General features: G+C 39.3%; 1 protein-coding gene across 3 annotated transcripts in view; it reads right to left on the bottom strand.

Annotated features, from left to right (window-relative positions):
* The window catches only part of fat3a (FAT atypical cadherin 3a), a 203,879-nt gene that overhangs the window by 31,131 nt on the left and 150,321 nt on the right, over positions 1-22,427 (bottom strand). For all 3 annotated transcript variants that reach the window (XM_055148012.1, XM_055148013.1, XM_055148014.1), the window contains exons 18-26: positions 10,814-10,957; positions 9,944-10,141; positions 9,109-9,558; positions 8,332-8,683; positions 7,738-7,872; positions 7,482-7,636; positions 4,583-4,816; positions 2,976-3,222; positions 2,392-2,545 (exon numbers count right to left, since the gene is read on the bottom strand). In XM_055148012.1, the coding sequence (XP_055003987.1) occupies positions 2,392-2,545; positions 2,976-3,222; positions 4,583-4,816; positions 7,482-7,636; positions 7,738-7,872; positions 8,332-8,683; positions 9,109-9,558; positions 9,944-10,141; positions 10,814-10,957 (2,069 nt within the window). The remainder of the gene's footprint in view (positions 1-2,391; positions 2,546-2,975; positions 3,223-4,582; positions 4,817-7,481; positions 7,637-7,737; positions 7,873-8,331; positions 8,684-9,108; positions 9,559-9,943; positions 10,142-10,813; positions 10,958-22,427) is intronic.

The following is a 22,427-nucleotide window of genomic DNA, read 5'->3' as shown; positions in this document are numbered from 1 at the left end:
CGAAATGTGAAAACAGGAACATACCGCCATGTAATCCATTTATTTCAACAAAGTAACTGTAATCCAATTACCACTCACTGAAACAGTAACTGTAACTGAATACAGTTACTCATAATTTGTACTCTGATTACATAACTCCAGTAGATGTAATCAGTTACTCCTCAACACTGCGTATCTAAAACAGGATTATAACACTTTCTAAACAGACTAAAGACTTAAACTAAAAGCTGGAAGACTCCTGAGTTCCAGTTCCAACACAGACTGTCTGACATCTCTCTACAGCCGTCAAATGGGACCACACAATCTGACCCGCTCAGAGCAGACAGGTCATTCTTTGTGGTGGATGTCAATATTCAGGCCGTGTATTGAGAGTCCGCTGCTGTCGCCGTGTTCAGTGCATCAGAAGGAGCAGTCTTTTCTTTAGTGGAGCATTACGAGGCCGTGATAAGAGATCACTGTGATAAACCCGGAGCGCATTCAGCATCAGGCCTGGACCGGCGCCACCGAGACTTTAGACTTTATTTATTTATATTGGACTGCATATAGAAGAACTGTGTCTGAATACTGATGAGGGGAGAGAAAGAGAAAGAGAGGGAGCGAGAGGGAGAAGGAGGCTGAGAAGTGGTGAAGTGAAGCTCAACACTGCCCCTGTGTGGTCAGAAACTAGAACTGCAGGTGCAAAAAGTAATTCTTGAAACTGATATTTGCACTACTGCTTGACTTATAGAGGATGACAGTCATAAATAAGTACATCTACAGGCTATTTATTCTTAAAGCAACACTATGTAACTTTCTGGATGTGGCACATTACCTGCATTATTCCACGCATGAAACGGAAAATTAAAACCATACTTCGGAACATTCACCATGGACTGTTTCATGCTACACTGCGGAATATTAGTGTATAGCCAAAGAAACATTTCCATAGAAACAAGAGGGAGGAGGCCCTTCTTCAGGCCAAGTACGAGTAAAGTTTGGGGAGATGCAAGCCTGCTCACTATAAGAACACATGTTTTGTTGTGTTTTCAGTGTAATAGAAACAAACATGAGAACAGCATTCTTTTTATATGTCTATTTGGCTAAAAAGTGACATGGTGGGGCTTTAATTGCAACTTTTTTTAGAACTATTTCTTTTCAGAAGCTCTTTCAAACATCTTGATTTACTGAAACTTAAATATTATACCTGCAACCTACTATAAATTTCCAGTAAATTCTTCATGTGGTATGCTGTTTGGTTGAATATATTCACCAAAATATCTTTAAAGTTTCATTGTGTAACTTTTCTGGTGGAGGGTCTGTCAAATGCTTTTTTTCCATGGAGATGTTCTTGCATTGTCTGGAATAGGGATGGGTATTCGATGAAATTTTCTTAATCGATCGTCGGAAGAATTAACTATCGATTAATCATTAACGTTTTTATATTAAAATGATCATCATTATTATTACTATCTGCACTACTAATCTAAATAAATAAATAAATAAATTCAACTTTACGACATATAAACCGTAACCACTCTAGAGCCACATCAGCCCGTTTGACATTATTATGTGTTTAATTCAGTTTTGCGCAACTCTCACAGAAACCAAAACTTAAAACTGCATCGCTAATTTGCGTAAACTAAGTGAAGATAAAACTACCAGCTCTTGTGTCGCCGATGCAGTTCAATTTCTGTAGGATTAAAAGACATGACTCAGTGGAATACAGGTTAGTGTGACCATATTTGCGTTTGTCAAAACCAGGACACCGTACGGGGGGAGGGGGGCGGGGACTCGTCATCGACATTGCGCGACTCTCACCTGGCAAATATTTTTCCCACTGGACACCGAAACATATGTGCTGCTTTATACACTGTGCACATGGACTCACACTTGTCCTGAACACAACGGAAAGCGTGGAATTTCTTGTACAAGTCATCGTTAAATAAACATTTGTGCTTCGATACGTTGCAGACTGACCCACTGTTTGTGTCTCGTTCCTTCTGATGCAGAGACACATGTACACACCCTGTTTGGTCACGACTACACACAGCAACCTACATTTGGTTTGTCGATTAAAATGAACGTAATCGATGAAATTCTTAATGATCAATTATCGATTAATCGACTAATCATGCCCATCCCTAGTCTGGAATGTTTCACAGTATGATATTAAACCTTTCTATCTTCATAGAGACCAGACCAGACCAGGTTACAGGTCAGATCAGGTCAGAATGCCAGTTTTTCTAAGTATTTTTGAGCTGTAAAACCACCTGTAATTGAATAAATGTAAAGTAGAACTGTTTAATGTCATACTGCGGAACATTCCAGGCAGATCCAGAAAAATAATGGCCAAAACGTTACATAGCGCATCTTTAAAGAATATATGTTGTAATGTTTTGAACCCAAACTCACGTGAGGCCCTTGAAGCCCCTCCTGCAGCTGCAGAGGAACGCGCTGCCGATGGTTTTACACACTCCTCCGTTCTGACACGGGTTTGGCACACAGGCAGTGATCTCCAGCTCACAGCGCCCCCCGGTGTACTGAGGGCTGCAGGTGCACGAGAAACCTGGCACAAACAAAACGAAACAAGTTTACTGATCACACAAGTCACAAAACTTACAGGAATTATATAAAAAATAATACTTTGTGTTCTAAATGTGAGAAAAATATCCACAGACAAATAAACCATGAGCTTCATCAAACACTGCTGAGGACAAATTTGAATATATTAACATTTCAAATACTTTTTCAGGGATATTTTTACCTATATATAAGACTAATGGGTGAGTAAAAAGTAGAAGGGTAGAATTCACATTTACATAAAAAGTCTTGTCTTATTGTTTTATCTGAAAAAGCTTTTATAGTTAAATTTACTCTACTAATTACTTTAATAGCTTACAAATACACTTTACTTGGAAATATAAACCAGTTTCAAAATCAAAATGTTTCCGCTCAAATCTTATAAAGCGCAGATGTTGTGCAGTTCTGTGTCTGACCTCCAGAGGGCAGTGTGGTGCAGCTGCCTCCGTTGCGGCAGGGCTGGTTCCCGCAGGGGTCGGGGTACAGGATGCAGCCGAGCTTGAGTTCGGTCAGGCCCACCACCTCTGCGTACCGGGAGCGCTTGTTCTGCAGAGGGAGCTCGTTGTTGTTGAGCATCACCGAGTCCAGGCAGCCCTGAAAGCCCTCCAGCACCCGAGGGTCCTTCTGTGACACCACCAGGCCGCGGGACGACGGGTGCTGCACCTGTGGGTCAGAGGGTGATGTTAGAGCTTGTTGATTTCCTAGTACTATTGCTTCTTCTGTACTTACTATTACTTTTGATACTACATATACCAAAAACACAGATACAGTACTGTTTCCTTAATATACAACTACTAATCAACTAATACTCAAACTACATGGTTAACAGTTCTATTAATGCCAACTACTACTTCTAGTGTTATTAAGAATGTTACTACTTCTATTGTTACTACGACAACTACTACTTCTATTGGTGCTACAAGAACTATTACTTACTATCATTATGACAACTACTACTTCAATTATTATTACGACAACTACTACTTCTACCATTACTATTTCTATTGCTACTACAACAACTACTACTTCTATTGTTACTACGATGAGTACTACTTTTATTGTTACTTCGACAACTACTACTTCCATAGTTACTATGACTACTACTTCCATAGTTACTACGACAACTACTACTTCCATAGTTACTACGACAACTATTTCTATTGTTAATACAACAACTACTACTACTTTTGTTACCACGACGAGTACTACTTCTGTTTTTACTACAACAACTACTACTTCTATTGTTACTTCAACCACAACTACTTCCATAGTTATTACAACATCTACTATTTCTATTGTTAGTACAACAACTACTACTTCTATTGTTACTACTACAACTACTACTTCAATTGTTACTACAAAAACTACTACTTCTGTTGTTACTACGACAACTATTACTTCCATTGTTACTTCGAAAAACGACTTACTATCATTACTATGACAGCTACTACTTATTATCATTACTAGTACTAATTCTACTACTAGTTACTACTGTTACTCTTATTGTCACTACTAAACACAACATAATATTGCTACTTTATATACAAAAATACTAAAATTGAGTAGTAATTAGTACATTGTTCCATGTTTTCCAGTAAAATGAATACTACTGAAATCTACAACGTAAAGAAAAGGAAAAAGAGGAGCCTCACTCAAACATTCTTTCTCTTCTTTTTAAAAAATTTCCATCCTTACCCTCTTATTCTTCTTTTCTGTTGTATTACTTACCCACTCACACACACACACACACACACACACACACACACACACACACACGTACACACACATAAGAAGAACAAAAGCCATTCTTATTTTCTCACCATCCCTTTCAAACCTTGATTGACGCTCGCTACCCCGTCAAGTCAAAATGTCTAACGTCTTTTACAGTTTGTATTGTTTCTAATATCACAAAAAAAAGCCGAAAGAACCAAAGAACTAAAAATATAAAACTATTTAGCGCAAAACAAGAGCCTAAAGCAGGATTTAGCTAAAACTAGGATGAACAGATCTTGTGAATCTTTACCAGAGCTCCAAAGTAGATGGTCTTGTCTGGTCCGAGGGGGGCGTAGAGGGGCCCGCGCCGCTGCTCCACGTAACTGTCGTCTATGGACAAACTGCTGACGTTTCGGCTGAGCTCTAGCGCCACCGTGTGCCAGCTGCCGTCGTTGATGGGACGTCCCGAGATCCCCAACAGGTCCGGAGTGTCCCCCGATCCGGACGCGCAGGCCAACTGGAACCACAGCTTTCCCTCCTCCAGCTACAAACACACAGTCAGTGATACAGCAGTTACCATGGTGACACAATGAGACAAACATGTTTCAAAGATGTATTATGTAACTTTTTGTTTGGGGTCCGTCACCTGCTTGTTTTTATAGGTCTTTTGTCATTACTCTGCCTGGAATGTTCAATTACAGGTGGTTTTATAGCTCAAAAATACCTAGAAAAACAAGCACTCTGACTGTGAGCGGGGTCGCCTCTCCACAGATCTAACCTGTAGCTTGGTCTGGTTTAGTTCCAACATTCCATTTGACAGACCCTCCACCAGAAAAGTTACACAATGCACCTTTAATTTTGCCTGAAACTCAAGAAAATACACCAAATGGATTTAAAGAGCGCATTTTCAGGAGCCTGTTGTCCTTGAGTAACAGAGCTTCTGACTAGGGTTGTAACGATATCCAAGTCTCTCGATACGATATCGTCACGGTATGAACCTCACGGTACGATATTTATTGCGATATCATGGGAAAGCTCACGATATAATTGGGAGGCTCACGATATTAGGATATTATCCATAATAACAAGACTAACATTCTAACATGTGATGACCAGTCACTTGGTCCAACATTTATTGTCATGTTCTAGGGATGGAACGATATCCAAATCTCTTGGTACGATATTATCTCACACCAAACTTATCCATAGGTTCTACCCAACTAAAACTTTAATCAAAAATAGATTTAAGAAAAATATTGATTCTGAATGTAGCTTTTGTAAAGAATGTCCTGAAACTGTTGTGCATCTGTTCTGGAACTGTCAAACTGTAGTCATTTTTTGGCAGAAATTGTGTGACTATATTCATAATTACATTGATAAACACTTTATTTTGCATTGGAAGAATGTATTATTTGGCTTGTTTGATTCTCATTTACAAAAAAGTTCGATCTACCCAATTAATCTCTTATTATTGATGTCAAAGTATCATATCCACTCGTGTACATTTTCTGGTAAAAGGCCAACCTTTGTTGCTTTCTATAATAGTTTCAGACAATACACTCTTTCAATTTAATTTTCCGAGGAACAGAAGGCAATCGATACTGTAGAAATCTGTACAGCTTTGAATGTTTTCACTTGAACTCTGACCCCCCAGTGTGAAAGTATAGCGTTTCCCCCTTTTCTGTCCTCTTTTATTTCCCCCTCCTTTCTTTTTTATTACTTTACTATTTATTTTATTATTTGTAAATTTTGTACGATGCAGTTCTTGAATGTAAAACACAGTTCTTTGTACATTGCATTATGTACACACTGTTTATTTTTCAATAAAAAAAAAAAAAAAAAAAAAAGATATTATCTCACGGTATGATGGTTTTTGCAATATTTGGAAGAGGCTAATAATTAAAGATGCAACACTTTTTTGCTTTTAAAACACCTTGACAAGATTTTGATGTGAATTATTACCGTCATAGTCCCAAGAATTCAAGTAAAAAACATTTCTTTATGTTGTCTGTGCAAAAATGAATCATGGGATATGAAGTTCTCTGTTTATAAGCTGTAGCTACATTAAAACCATGGATTTAAGCAAAGAAACTTGTAATTCGATATATTGTGACAGCCCACGATATTATTGTGAGACTTGACGATACGATATCACAATATTTCGGTTATTGTTAAATCCCTACTTCTGACAGAGCAGTGCCTACAGTTAGCTTCACACTCCCAGAGAATGTGAATGATATCTGCTGTATTCAAGATTTCACCAGTGAATATAAATTGCAGCCTGTATTTTCCTGTTACGGATATCATTTTGAGGACGTTTTAGCATTTATAAATGAACATCAGTGTTGACTGTTTATTGCTTTGACAGGAGTCCTATTTTTACATCACTTGAAACCCACGGATACATTGAGGAAAAAATAACATTACTGGGTTCGGTTTACGCCAAATTGCCTTGGACGTAATAGGTTTATGTTTAATAATTATAATCCATCAATCCAATTTCCTCCTCTTTATCCAGGGCTGATTTGCAGAGGCAGCAGATGGCGTTCCCAGACCAGCCGAGAGGAACAGTCCCTCTACTGTGCTCTGGGTATTTATATATTGTATGAAGTTTTGGTATGGGGAAAAAGTATGGTGGAGTAACATGACTTAAGATGCTCACTAAAGTCATCTAAATATAAGGTCAACAATGAAGTACTCTATACAATCACTATAGGTCCTCTGTTACCATGTTAGAATGTCCTCAAAAACAGACCTGGAGTTGTCTTTTGTTTCATTCACACGTTTGATTAACTCTGCATTATTAGTCTGTCTACATCCCCAAAGCTCAAAATGCTCTGTTCCACCTTATGATCTCATGAAGAGGTAGTTTTCAAGTCTACCTTTTACTTTTTGTTCAGTAAAGATGTGATTTCCAGGGCTAAAATGATCCAATTGATTCTAGTGAGGGTCTATAGAGTTTAAAAACACAGTGAAGCACTTCCTGTATTACCACATGACATCACAAGGTGGAACAGAGTGCTTTTTGGTTAAGAGAAGAGCTTCTAAGTTTGAATCTGCAGGGTTTGTGTGTGAATGAAACAAAACACAACTCCAGGGCTGTTTGTGATGTGGAAACAACATTATACTATAAATCTTAAATAGTGTAATATGGGCCCTTTATGTAACAGGGGCAGCAGTACAGTACTACGTAGTAATAGTAGAAGTACCTTGAGCACGGTGCAGGGTTCAGTGTGAGTGTACATGATGATTCCTTTGTTCTGCAGAGTCCTGATCCTCAGACTCAGCTTCAGCTCCGTCTGCAGTCGATCGGTCACTTTGTATTTGATGTAACTGTTCCCAGAGAAACTCAGAGAGGACTGGCCTGTTGAATAAAATATAACAGAAATAAATACATACAAAAATACACTTTGCAATTCTAGTTTTCTATTTTTCACATTCAAAGCACTGTGTCTTGTGGCGCACCTGAACACTCTCCCAGTTTCCCCGGTGGACACTGACAGGCGTAGCGCCCTCTGGAGGCCTCTATGGAGATACACTGCATATCAGCGGGGCAGTTCTGCTCCTCACACTGTTCTGATAGAACGGCACAGCTGGCGTCTGAAACCACAGGGACACAGAGTTTGTCATTTACACAAAAAGAGCCTCTCTCTAGGCTGTGTTTTCCTTCCATCTCATGTGGAAGAGAAATACAGAACAGCATAAAACAAATTCTTCCAGCACCTCAGATTACTGTTCTGCACTTCACATTTTTATAATAAGTAAATTAACTATTAGAGGGGAAAAAATAAATGATCACGTTAACTATAAGAGAGTCCATTTGCATATTTTCCATACATTTGAATATCATCAGGTGAGATTGAATTAGGATGTGGTAGGACATTGTGGTAAATAACCAGGGAACAGGACAATTGTGTTATAGATGTGCAAATGAATATGTACGACAGAGCGGACTGTCAATACTATTAGCCAGCGGGGGTCAAAGGTTCATTTGTATATTCAATTTGACGACCTCGTTAATGAACTGAACGTGAACATTTCAAAATGACTGATTCTTACCGGTGCAAGTGCAGCGGGAGGTGCGGTGAAACCTGGGTGATACAAAGCTCACCCGCGGGGTGCTGTAGGTTGCCAGATTGTGGGAGTCCAGGGTGATACTCTGCTCACACTGTGCCCCTCGACAGTCCAGACCCGAGCAGTTCTTATCCAAGATGGCCGACACCCTGAGCACCTCCTCCAGCCTCCTCCGGGATGCGCTCAGCTTCTGGGTGAGGAAGGCGGCTTTATAGAAGCCCCCCGCACCGGTCTCCACGGCCAACAGCATGTCCAGCTGAGAGGTGCCCCCCACAGGCTGCAGACTGAGCACGTGCACGATGTCCCGAGGCTGAGAGGCCGCTGCTTTCTGCAACACCTGGAACACAGCAGAGGTTAATAGAGAATAAAATTGTGTTTTTAGTAGAGAATATAAGGCTTTTTCTATTTCAATTGAGAATTTAGATCATTATTATTTATTGTGAGTTATACAGACTACAGAGATACTTTACTTTGCATTGCATTGCATGACTAAAAACTATTTTACTTACACATTTCTTGAGTGAAGTTACTGAAAACATCTAATTCTAAATCATCTTCTTATTAGTTACTGGTACTGGTTTTTTGTTTTTTTTTACATTGTGCACATTATCGACAAGAAAAACTAAATCTTAAATCTACAGCCAGGACTCTGCTGGTGTAGGTTAGAAGCTGTGCTGTGATGTTTGTAATGTTCTCTGGGGTTTCTGGTACTCTGGATAGAGATCATTTAATAATATCTTTAATACTTGTTTGCCTCCTCACCTTTAAGACACTCTTGAGATACGATGCCACAAACTCTCTGGGCTGCACGCTCTCAAACCTCACGGTGACGGCCTCTCGCAGCATGTCGGGGGTGGCCTGCTCCACGTGCACGCTCACGGCCACGGGCACGGCAAAGCGCCCGTCGCTGACACTGGCGTTCAGCGCGTACCGTCCGGCGTCCAACCCTCCCAAAGCGATGATCTTTCCGTCTCTGGGGCTGATCTTGAACAGGCTGCGCTGGGCTGGGGGGGCGTGGCCAAAAGTCAAAGCGTCGTACGGGTCGGCGTCGGTGGCGTGCAGTTGACCTATGACCCCTCCTGGAAACTCGTCCTCCATAGTGATGATGTGCACCTCCAGAGGCAGAGCTACGGGGCGGTGCAGGCTCTCCTCGATCACCCGCACGGTGAGGGGGGAGGTGGAGGAGAGGCGGGGCTTTCCAGAGTCAGATACCTGAAAGTAAACAGTGAGGAAGTTAAGAAAAGAAAACACTTATGTCTACCTAAATTGACTATTAATAGAATATATATTTATGTTGGCCCTAATATACTATGCTTAAAGTGGTTCTTTTGTATAGATCAAAAGCACATAGAGGTTTATATGATCAACTGTGTTTTCCAATTAGTGGAACAGAATGGAGGCTGTCCTTGAATCAAGTTATTGAAAATCTGATGAAAGATGAATTTACTTGTTTTATTTGTACATATGGGCCTAATGGTGAGTTATTTGTACAAATCAATCAAAAACAAATCAAATGAGGATTTAAAGCGTATAGTCACTTCTGTGCTGTGTAAAATGTTTATTTGACATAGAACAGTCTCTCTCTCTCTGTGTTTACCTTGATCTGCAGCACATACTCGGTGGCCAGGTCTCTCCTGAACACCTGATTGGCTGTGAGGGTACCGTCTCTCTCCAGCACGAACTCGCCACCCTCGTTCCCCGACAGGATGTGGAAGTCAAAGGGCGGTCCGTTATGGGAGGAGTCCAGGTCCACCACAGACAGCTGAATGATGCTGGTGCCAATGGGCTTGTTCTCCTGACAAACACAGGGCCATGACAGTGAGCAACAGCCATGTGTTTAATCAGCGGGGATAAGGGCTAATGCCTTGAGTGAGTAGTACAACTACTGCAATACTGAATTAAATTAACATTTAGTTTGAAATCACTCAGAGTATTTGTAATGTTTGAACAACAGTTTTACACAGTGCTGAGTACATTAGACATATTTATTTCTCTACAGAGAACATTTCATCATTGAAATAATTGGAGCCATAGAGATTTATATATTTTTTTCAATTTGATTTAATTTATCTGCCCCAGAGGGAAATGCTATAATAATGTGAAATGCTATTGTAGATTTAATATAGCTTTTTAAAATAACACTTTTTACCACACACTTCTCTCCAAGGAAATATGGAATGTTCCACAATATGGCATTAAACTTGTCTCTCTTCATGGAAATGCAGGTGGTGAAATAGAGAAAATGATACTAATTTAACAGATTATAGACTATAGATTATAGATTAAACTGTACATGACTGAACTCTCAGACTTTTAAGAGCAAAGCTGAAGCACAGGGAAGGTCAAGTGCAGTAACAGGAATAAACACAAAAGCAAGTTTATACATTAATTTCATGAAAGGTCTGATATGTTCATATGTGTGTGTATGTGTGAATGTGTGTGTGTGTGTTGTCTTTGGTGCTGGTACCTGTATGACCGCAGTGACATTGGCCGGAGAGAAGGCCGGAGCGTTGTCGTTGATGTCTGAGATGTCGATGGTTACTGTTACCGTGGACGACAGGGGCGGGGCTCCGCTGTCCAGAGCACGTACCGCCAGAGTGTAACTGGGCACCTACAGAAGAACACAGAAACATGTACTTCCTGTTCATTATGCTTTATGTTACACAAGTAGAACATTAAATGAGTGTCCAGAAGAGGGCAGTAAAGGTCTTCTCACAGCACCTCCTACAGTTACAGCCTGTACAAAAATAATTACAAAAGGGAATTAACATTGATAAAACATTGCATTATAAAATGTAACCAATTTAAAATGAGCAGATAGTGATAAATACTTGAAATAGCTGCACTGCTAATGTCTGTATTTACACTTAAGAACTCCTCTTGAATCTTAAGCTGCAGAAGAAGCACAGCACTTATACGTGTGCAGGATCTTTGCATTTTAATGGAGATGTTTACATCTTTCACTGACACTAGCCTCTTGAATTCCTTATTATCCAACTTCCTCTTCTCCTCATCTATACTTTAGTGATTTTACTGCTGTATTTCCTCTGCACTGGTACTATCTTACCCTGTAATTTAGCAGTACTGTCCTACTTCTTGTTTCCAGACACAGAGTTAAACTTCTGATCTATGTTCTCATGTCGTTTCCTCATCACAAACAGACTTGGAGTTGTGTTTTGTTTCATTCACACTTGTTTAACACACAAACCCTGCAGATTTAGGCTGAGTTCTTCTCTCAGACACTTTGCCACTGGCGCCCCACTGTGGCACCTGATTTTCCCAGCGGTTTCCCATCCAAGTACTAACCAGACTCCAAATACATTCTTTACAAGCTTTACTGATGCAACAAACACTCATCTGCATCATATCCTGCTGGATCTACCTCTCTCTTTCATGTCACATTATTGTGTCACTGCTGTAAGTACTTCACAATAGAGTATTATGTTTATACACTATTGATTTCTGTATTTGAAGTATTTACTGTACGCTTTATGAACTCCAATAATACTGTAACTACGCTTATTGTAAATGTAATTCTGTTGTTACTTGTGGCGATGACAATAAATCCTTGAATCTATAAAGCCGTTTTCGAGCCTCTCAGAGTAAAGAGTGCAGTTTGTTGGTACAATTTACACACATTTACACAAATAAAAATACTTTACACTATGGTTAAAGTATAAGTTAAAGATGCATTACGTAAACTTTCTGGTGGATTGTTCGACAAACACTTTTCTCCATTGCTTTGTCTGGAATGTTTCACAGTATGGCATTAAACCTTTTTTATCTTCATAGAGACCAAAGCAGAGCAAGTTACAGGTTAGGTCTGCGGAGAGGCGAGCCTGCTCAGTCAGAATGTCTGTTTTTCTAGGTATTTTTGAGTCATAAAACCACTTGTAATTGAATAGTAAAGTAGTAGAGCAGTTTAATGTCATACTGCGGAATATTCCAGGCAGAGCAGTGACATATCCATAGAAAAGGGTGACCAGATTTTCTAAATTCAAAACTGGGACACACCTGGGTTGGCATGGTTAGTATAAATAAAACTGTACAAAGAACGTGTAACATTGTGCATTCTCGTGTCAGTTATAATCTGAGGGATTTCTGACGCTGCATCTTTTTTTCTTTATGGTCATTTTTAAACACGGATTTGTGTATTTTGTCAGAACAAATGACAATTTATGCTCCTCTTTACTGTTGGCATGGATCAGATTGGTAAAAATTGTGATAGTCCTGTTTAGATCTGATGTAGTCCTGGTTTAGACCTGATTGCTCTTGATTTTAATTATTGTATTGTAATTTTTCTGTTGCATGTTAAGCACTTTGTGCTACATTTTAGTATGGTGCTTATACTAAGTTTGATTGTTCTGGTTTAATCTTAGTTTAGTCCTGGTTTAGACCTGATTTAGTTCTGGTTTAATCTTAGTTTAGTCCTGGTTTAGACCTGATGTAGTCCTAGTTTAGTCTTAGTTTAGTCCTGTTTGAGACTTGATATAGTTCCAGTTTAGACCTGATTTAGTCCTGGTTTAGTCTTAGTTTAGTCCTGGTTTAGACCTGATGCAGTCCTGGTTTAACATTAGTTTAGTCCTGGTTTAGATGCATGTCTCCTGCAGAAAGAGCCTCTGTCCTGTCTGTATCATGTCAGTGTCTTGGAGGATTTCAGCAGATTTCTTCCTAGTTCTGTCAATCAGGTATGACTGGATGTCCGGCTACTGAAATTTGAGATGTTTCTTCTTGTAATTTACACATGCGGGTAAGACGTATCCCCCTCACTAGTGTTCATTTAACATCATAACTTATTTGATCACACGGAGATAAACTATTTGAGTGCACTGACAATATCTCTAGATAGTGTAACAACTTCATGTTAACTCTAGATCCATGTGTAATCGCACAGACAGCGGCATTTTCTGCACTCAGCCTGCATTTATCCGCTGTGTTGCCAAACCATAGACCGTAAATATGAACGGACAATGTGCCAAACAAAGAATTTATCCATATATTTGCCGCATCGTTTTATTAGCAGCAGTAGTGGCTTATAGTCCGGAATTTACGGTATCCCCAGCATGATGCACTGCAAATGATCAATTCTTGTTAGGTGTATTATGTACTAGCATTCACCCAACAGCCAGAAACATAGCAGGATCATCCCACATTCAAAGTATTTTTATGCCTTACTATGCTAATATATACAATACTGCTCTCAATTACCATATAATAACACGGTAAAGCACATTATAATCACTCTTACTATAGATAGATCCTTTCCCCTCTTTTATGTATTTATGTATTTCCAGGTCAGCCTTGTTTACAGTGAGGTATATCTCGTCTCACACTCCACACTCCCCGCTCCTGTTTTATTTTGTTGTTGTGGTTTTTTTTTTTTCCTGGCGAGCTTCATTAACTCAGTTTCATAAAGCAATATGCTCAGACTCAAAATATCCCGCAGCGAACGGACGTGCACGAGCGTGACGGGCGTGCACGTGTATCCGTAGAGTGCACGTGGGTGTGAACTAAAACGCGGCGTGTGAGTGAGCGTACAGTTTGTTAAGCCCGAAGACGAGAGGATCATTATTTATTAGCTGTATATTGGAGATATGAGGGGGCTTATGGTAAAACCGGCGTTGGCTCATTTACTGATGCTGATCTTCTGCCAGAATATATGTGTGTCAACCAGTATAAAGGCACTTTGAATAAGATTTTCACTGTATAATAAATTAAAGCTACAGTATGTAACTCAAGAAAATACTGTAAACTGCAGTAGCTATTTACTGCATTTGAAAATACACCTTGTAAAGTTTCAGTTTCCAAAGCGGTATTGAGGTGTTGGAGCTCCCTCTGCTGTCAGCAACAGGTAGTGCTCTAGTCAAGACAGCAGGAATCGGGACCAAGACCTGTCCGAGACCACAGGGTCCCAAGACCAGGACAAGACCAAGACTTCTGAGGGTCGAGACTGAGACAAGACCAAGACTTTTAAAGATAGAGACCGACACAAGACCAACACTTTTAAACATCGAGATTGAGACAAGACCAAGACTTTTAAACATTGAGATTGAGACAAGACCAAGACTTTTAAAGATAGAGACCGACACAAGACCAAGACTTTTAAAGGTGGAGACCGAGGCAAGACCAAAACTTTTAAAGATCGAGAATGAGACAAGACCAAGACTTTTAAACATAGAAAATGAGACAAGACCAAGACTTTTAAAGATAGAGACCGACACAAGACCAACACTTTTAAACATCGAGATTGAGACAAGACCAAGACTTTTAAAGATCAAGACCGAGACAAGACCAAGACTTTTAAAGATCGAGACCGAGACAAGACCAAGACTTTTAAAGATCGAGACCGAGACAAGACCAAGACTTTTAAAGATCGAGACGAGACAAGACAAGACTTTTAAAGACGAGAGACAAGACGAGACAAGACCAAGACTTTTAAAGATAGAGACGATTTTAAGAGACAACAAGACCAACACTTTTAAACATCGAGATTGAGACAAGACCAAGACTTTTAAAGATCAAGACCGAGACAAGACCAAGACTTTTAAAGATCGAGACCGAGACAAGACCAAGACTTTTAAAGATCGAGACCGAGACAAGACCAAGACTTTTAAAGATCGAGACCGAGACAAGACCAAGACTTTTAAACATAGAAAATGAGACAAGACCAAGACTTTTAAAGATAGAGACCGACACAAGACCAACACTTTAAACATCGAGATTGAGACAAGACTTTTGATCAAGACCGACACAAGACCAAGACTTTTAAACATTGAGATTGAGACAAGACCAAGACTTTTGAAGATAGAGACCGACACAAGACTTTTAAAGGTGGAGACCGAGGCAAGACCAAAACTTTTAAAGATCGAGAATGAGACAAGACCAAGACTTTTAAACATAGAAAATGAGACAAGACCAAGACTTTTAAACATAGAAAATGAGACAAGACCAAGACTTTTAAACATAGAAAATGAGACAAGACCAACACTTTTAAACATAGAAAATGAGACAAGACCAAGACTTTTAAAGATAGAGACCGACACAAGACCAACACTTTTAAACATCGAGATGAGAGACAAGACCAAGACTTTTAAAGATCAAGACCGAGACAAGACGAGAACAAGACCAAGACTTTTAAAGATCGAGACCGAGACAAGACCAAGACTTTTAAAGATCGAGACCGAGACAAGACCAAGACTTTTAAACATAGAAACCGAGACAAGACAAAGACTTTTAAGGATAGAGACTGAGACAAGACCAAGACTTTGAAAGTTCGAGACCGAGACAAGACCAAGACTTTTGAAGGTAGAGACCGAGACAAGACCAAGACTTTTAAAAATAGAAACCGAGACAAGACAAAGACTTTTAAAGATAGAGACTGAGACAAGACCAAGACTTTGAAAGTTCGAGACCGAGACAAGACCAAGATTTTTAAAGGTCAAGACCGAGACAAGACCAAGACTTTTCAAGATCGACACTGAGACAAGATGGAGACCATGGCCCATCGAGACCAAATCAAGATCATCTTTGTCATTTCCTACATTTATTTGTATTTTACAGTTATTTTGGCACATATATATCAATGTTTTTATAAATCTATTTCCATTTAGGCTTAAAATAAGCTAAGCAAACTGCACTGAAACACCTGGCTTCCCTTTTTTTGGACCCTCACTCACAGTTTAAGAACCACTTTTTTAAATCCCACTTCAAATTTACAGAAAACAAGTGAATCAAGTGGTTTTTTTTCAAGTTCATAACATCTAAAGTTACATGATCTTACTGGTTTTGCAGTGATATTGAGCAGCCTCTGCACATTTACTGGTCATAATGAAATATGATCACACTCATCGAGTGTCAGACCTCAAGCCCAAGACAAGACCAAGACTAAACGCCATCAAGACCGAGGCAAGACCGAGTCCAAATGCGCTTGAGTCCGAGACAAAACCAAGACCGTAAAAAAGCGGTCTTGAAGCTACGACACCAGCAACAGGAATGAACAATGGGAAAGTAAGCACATGAAGTCTCTCCACCTTATTCTGCCTCGTCCACTTTTGTCTCTAAACACTCCTATACTCTCCTTTTTGTGGTGGCTCTTCCAGTTAAAGAGGAATCCCATTTAAGTCAATGGAGAATTTGGGAAATGTTTTGCATTTTAAATCTGACATAAAGCAGGTTCATTGGTGTAAAATGTTCAGTCTTCATGAGCACCAAAAGGTCACACTGCACAGACTCTCTGGAGGCTTTAAAATGGACTTATAATCTGTATTGATCTTATTTGCTGTCAAGATCAGCAGCTCCATACACAATAATACAACCCGAATGATGATGGCGACTAGGGCCGGGTATCATTAAAAAGTTGCTGATAGGATACATACCTCGATACATAGGCCACGATACGATACGTTTTTCGATACAGTGCATTTTCAGTTCAATACGGTTTGATACGATATATTTCGAATCAATTTGATTCAGTGAAAACAAAGGCTAAATCATGACTGTGATACTAAAAGTCTATTAAGTTTGTGCAAATGTAATATGAAAAACACAATGCTCTTGGTGATATATCGATAAAGCAGCCCATGATATCGATACTGTATCATCAAGTTACCACGGCAACTTCCAGAATGAGGTGAATAGGCAACGTGAATCCTCGGTTAGAGCCATGCGTTTGTTGTGAACACGTTTTACCACAGGTGATGGTTTATAGGCTGAAGAGAGCAAATGTGCCTGGAATGTCCCACGATATGCATTTAATTTTATGTATCTATGTGGCATCATCACCATTAAACTACAGGCCCGTCTGTGGAGAAGCGACCCTGCTCACAGTATAAATGCATATGGAAGGGTTTAATGGCATACTTCAGAATATACCCCATGGAAACAAACAGGTGCTGTACCCTCGACCTCAACAATAATACTACTTTAGTGACATGAAACTACTTCATGTCACTGACACCATAACAATAAAGCAAGATAATTCCAGTACACCATTATTTAAATAAACAGTATCATTAAAAGACTTGAGCTGCAACAAATAAATAACAGAATGAACCAATAATTAGTCATAGAAGTTTGTTTTTCCAACCTGCTACTTCCATTGTTATCATAAAATAACTGAAATTTCAACTGTAATGCAAAGAAACAGTAGACAGGCTGGTGCTACCTCGTACCTCCACTCAATTTCATTTTTCTCCAGCGACTAGGTCAGGAATCAGAATACACTAGACCAGGAGTGTCAAACTCAAATTCACAGAGGCCAAAATTAAAAACTGGGACTAAGTCGTTGGCCAAACTAAATATTTATTGAAAATTTTCAACAAAATCTTTTTCTCTTCTTTCGAGATATGTAATGTTAAACCTTTTCTTATTAAAATAAATGTTTAATAATAGTTTTGCTTAAACAATGAATCCAGAACAAGCATCATAAAATAAAAACAAATTTTTAAATAAATAATGTCTTTATAGCCGATCTGTAGCCAGTGGGCAGCTCTAATACATATTTGATATGATCTCGCGGGCCAAATACAATTATATTGTGCTCCAAATTTGGCCCCCAGGCCTGAGTTTGACATGTCTGCACTAGACGGTTTGCAACAACCCCGGAAGTGCGAGTCCAGGCACCAGCCAATCAGCGAAGAGCCATAAATTCTGTGTTGGCAACGATTCCCAAGATCGAGGATTTAAAACCCGGAACAAAGAGAATGTTCTGTGAATTTTATCAAGGGGAAAGACGTTATTGCCCTTCTTCCAACGGGATTTGGGAAAAGCTTAATATATCATTAACTTGGTAACTTATATACGTCCAAATAGCAGTGATTGGTTAAATAAAAAAATGACCCGCCTACTGTCGAGCAAGGTCAGACGGTTTCCACGAAGTGAAACCGGTTGATGAATCAGGTTAAAGAAATGGTACGCATGATGAATATTAAGATAAAAAAATACTAGTACAATGTTTCACCTATTGTATGTACAGGTACATCTAAAAAAAAAAATCTATATTTTTTGTCACTGATTTCACAAAGTCAAACCCATACAGCACATTATATACTAGTGGACTCCTGACACATCCTGATTTTCAGAATTTTTGAGAGATGTACCTGGATTGAGATGTACCTGTACTGAATGATAAGTTAGTAATTACAGTGACAGGCTGATAATATAGTGACATTTCTACTGTAGAGTACATTAAACGCTGTTGTGGGTAAGTGAGGGAGCAGGCCAAACCCCACACCACTGCTCCTCGCTCACACTTTGATCCCCGCTCTCTCTCATGAATACTTTATCGTTTCCCATCAAACCTTTCTGAAGATATGAAGCCGGGCTGAACTGAAAGATGAAGGCTCTCCAATCTCGCTTCATGTGTGCACTGGAGCTAATACAGGATCTATATACAGTGTTTAGTAAGTGAGAGCTACACTGAAACTTCAATATTTAGATGGGTGATTTAACAGAGCAGAGTTTAATCAGTGTTCTCTATAAACACAAGACTTCGGACTCGTTTCTGTTCTTTGAAAATGTATGAACCAAATTGGACTGAGTCAGAGAGCAGTACTTCAAAAAGAATGGGGTAATACAGAAAGTAGAGCATTCAAAAATAGAACATGACTGAACATACTGTATTATATTGATTCATCTCATGCTGCAGAATATTACTACATACTGTGGGTGGGCCATGTCTCGGTATTTGAAATATATCAATATATTTTTTAAGCACGAAATGGATTCTGACATATCCTATATGTCGGCTGATTTTGCCACTTTGCTTACCTTCTTTGCCATCACCCCTGCGCGGCCCCGCCTCCTTGATTTTGTGACCCCTCCCCTCACAAGTTGTCTCATTCACTACTCACAACTGCTGTGAATGATGAAAGCTTCTAGCACCACGAGCCTTTTCACCATTTACAGACTCACCATCAGCAGCACATCCTCTGTCACAGAGAGAACACTCATATTCCACTGAGTCCTTTAGTCCGAAAGAAGTTGAAGCACATCAGTGGCACAAGGAGCGAGCTGTTTTTTTCAGCACTTATAGTTTAGGGTTAGCACTGATAGTTTATGCAAATAAGCCATGCGGTTTTAAATTTTGTTTCTGTAAAACAGCTGCATTAAACACATTATTATATTAAACGGGTTGATGTGGCTCTGTAAATAATGTAAAGTTTATTTATGCAGAAGATTTTAATGAATAATCTGCTGTAGTGTAACTTGTACAACAGTGTTTGGAAATGTTGGGTTTGATCTGCAGTGGATTGTGGGAAACCTCACAGCTCCTTACTGCTGGTTTGGGACATGGATCTGTTAAAATAAGGAACTTCCCGAGTTTCCTCTGCTAAAGGAGCTCATGGTTATGGTACACTTAACAGTTGAGTTAATGCAAAGATGATGAGCTTGAGCTGAGTTGTTTTATTTTTGAAAGAAAAGAAGGATATATATATATTATTTCTTCCTTTATTTTACTGTGAAATTCTTATTTTAGTATACAGGTATATCTATCTAACGATCTATCTATCAATCATATATATATATATATATATATATATATATATATATATATATATATATATATATATATATATATATATTATATATAAAAATTATAATTTGGGTCATTCAGTGCATGCTCGTTGGGTCGCCCTTCTGACGCAATCCAGCCGATCCGGCTATTATTTTAGTATACAGGGATTTTTATATCTATCTATCTATATATATTAGTAAAATAATAGCCGGATCGTCTGGATTGCTTCAGTAGGGTGACCCAACGAGCATGCACTGAACGACCCAAATTATCTTTATGAAGACTAAACGTTTACACGATCAAGGAATACATTAATTTGGCTTCAAAATCGGAATAAAGCACCAATTTACTCCAGAATTAAGTTTTAAGTTTAATTCTGAATAATCATTTTCATCAGGAATTGAGTGTTTACATGGTCTTTTTTAAAGCAGAATTATTTTTTTATTCAGAATTAAATTATTTTTATTCAGAATTAAAGCTCTGCTGTAAACATATGACATTAAACAGCGCTACCTTACACTTATTCAATTACAGGTAGTTTTATAGTTTAAAATTCCCAAGAAATTCTGGTTTTCTTCTCCACAGATGTGACTTGTAACATAATCTGGTTTGATCTCCATGAAGATGGAAAATTTTAACGCCATACTGTGAAACATTCCAGACAAAGCAACAACATCTCCATAAAGAAAAGCATTTGACGGACCCTCCAACCAGAAAAAAATACACAATACATCTTTAAGTACTCTACAAATAACAGAATTAGGATTAGTTGGTCTGGGTTTTCCACGGTAAAACGCATCTCCATTTTGCGTAATGCACTTACAAAGCCCCTGCTCCCTCTCCTCTCTGTGTGTCTGAAATGTAAATGTACACAGAGCCTCCAGGTGAAGTCGGATAATTCGCGCCAGGTCACAGCCGAGTCTTTGCCAAACGACAAATGTAACTGCAGATTATAGCAGCTGAAGCTAATTAGCATTAGCGCTAAGGGAGCTGTGTCCAAAGGCGAGACGAGGCTTGGCTGTCTGAGAAACGGGCCCCGCGTAGAAAAATGGCCTTAAAAAACTCTATCTCTTCGGCACTAATGAGTCCTAAATTTGCCTTTAGCCAATCAAATTAAGTGACCTGAAAACAAGCGGAAATGTGTAATCACCATTTGAGAAACAACATGCAGACTGCGCTTTCTAATTGTTGTCTTAAAGTATTATTAGTTTAGCCATGCACTTAGGCTTTTCAAGATGTATGGGGTAAGCTCGTACATTTAGCAGCGCACAGAGGAGAACGTTTTAATTGAATTTCTTTGTAGCAAAAGGAAAACAACAATCGGACGCTGGTAACTTACTGAAATTGTCCAACGTCTAATCTCTCTATCTATGGCTTTCACAATGATGTTGCCATAGCGATTGACAATTTAAAAAGTAAATACTGTATCTTCTGAATGGGAAAAAGTCCTCAAATTGCAGCATGGAGAGCGTAACTTTTTAATTAAATTTCTTTGTAGGAAAAAGGAAAAACAACATTGGACACTGGTAACTTAGTGAAAATACCTAAAATGATCAGGATCAACATAGTGCTGTCGCGATAACCGCAAAAATGAATCACCGCGGTACTAAGAGGCCCAACATCCACTGCGATCACCACACATGACCAATGTGACCCGACCCAGAGTCCTGCACAGGTCCAGTTTTAGAGACAACGGTTAGGGTTAGGGTTAGGGATACATAGGTCACACGCCCGGACCCGTTAACATACCACCCGTTACCGTGCCCGTGATAACCAAGGACTAACCCAGGACTAAACCAGGACTAAACCAGCACTAAACCAGGTCTAAATCAGGACTAACCCAAGACTAAGGTGCGCCCACGTAGACTGTCGGGTGACAGCAGGTGAGTTAAGTGCGCGCCGCCCGATTGAGCTTTGCGGACACCTGCTCAATGTGCTCGTGCTAGGGGTTCTCTCTCTTAAGTCCGCGGGTACCCGACCCGGGGCAGGACTCTGACCCGACCTGGTGCAGGACTCTGACCTGAGCTGCCACAGTGAGAACTGGAGAGATGCAACGACACTTGTTCCAAAGCCAAATGTTACTTCTCCCATGCTACACATGCTATATCCACACAACAACCAAGGTCCATGTGCATCTGCACAACAAGTGCATCATCAGAGAGTTTTCAGAGCTGGTGGAAATATTGTAACTCTGGGGGATGGGGGATGGGGGTGGGGGAGGGGGTGGGATATCAGAAATTCCAGGAGAAATTCCCTAACCATGACAGCCCTAGATCAACGTCTAATCTCTTTATCTGTGGCTTTTCTGAATGATGACAAATAAGGACTGTTGCCATAGCAATTAACAATTTAAAATAAATCTTTTGAATAGGAAAAAGTCTTCAAATTGCAGCATGAAAAGCACAACTTTTTAATTGAGTTTCTGGACACTGGTAATTTAGTGAAATTACCAAAAATGATCATTATAAAATGTCTAATCTCTTGAGTTTCAGAATGATGAGAAATAAGGACTGTTACCATAGCGATTAACAATTTAAAATTAAATACTGTATTATACCTTTGAATG

The sequence above is a fragment of the Boleophthalmus pectinirostris genome, unplaced genomic scaffold, assembly GCF_026225935.1.
Source record: "Boleophthalmus pectinirostris isolate CB_2022bp ecotype Guang Dong unplaced genomic scaffold, ASM2622593v1 HiC_scaffold_9, whole genome shotgun sequence".
NCBI classification, from domain to species: domain Eukaryota; kingdom Metazoa; phylum Chordata; class Actinopteri; order Gobiiformes; family Gobiidae; genus Boleophthalmus; species Boleophthalmus pectinirostris.
Note: the sequence above shows the minus strand (reverse complement) of the source record. Positions and strands in the feature narration are given on the sequence as shown.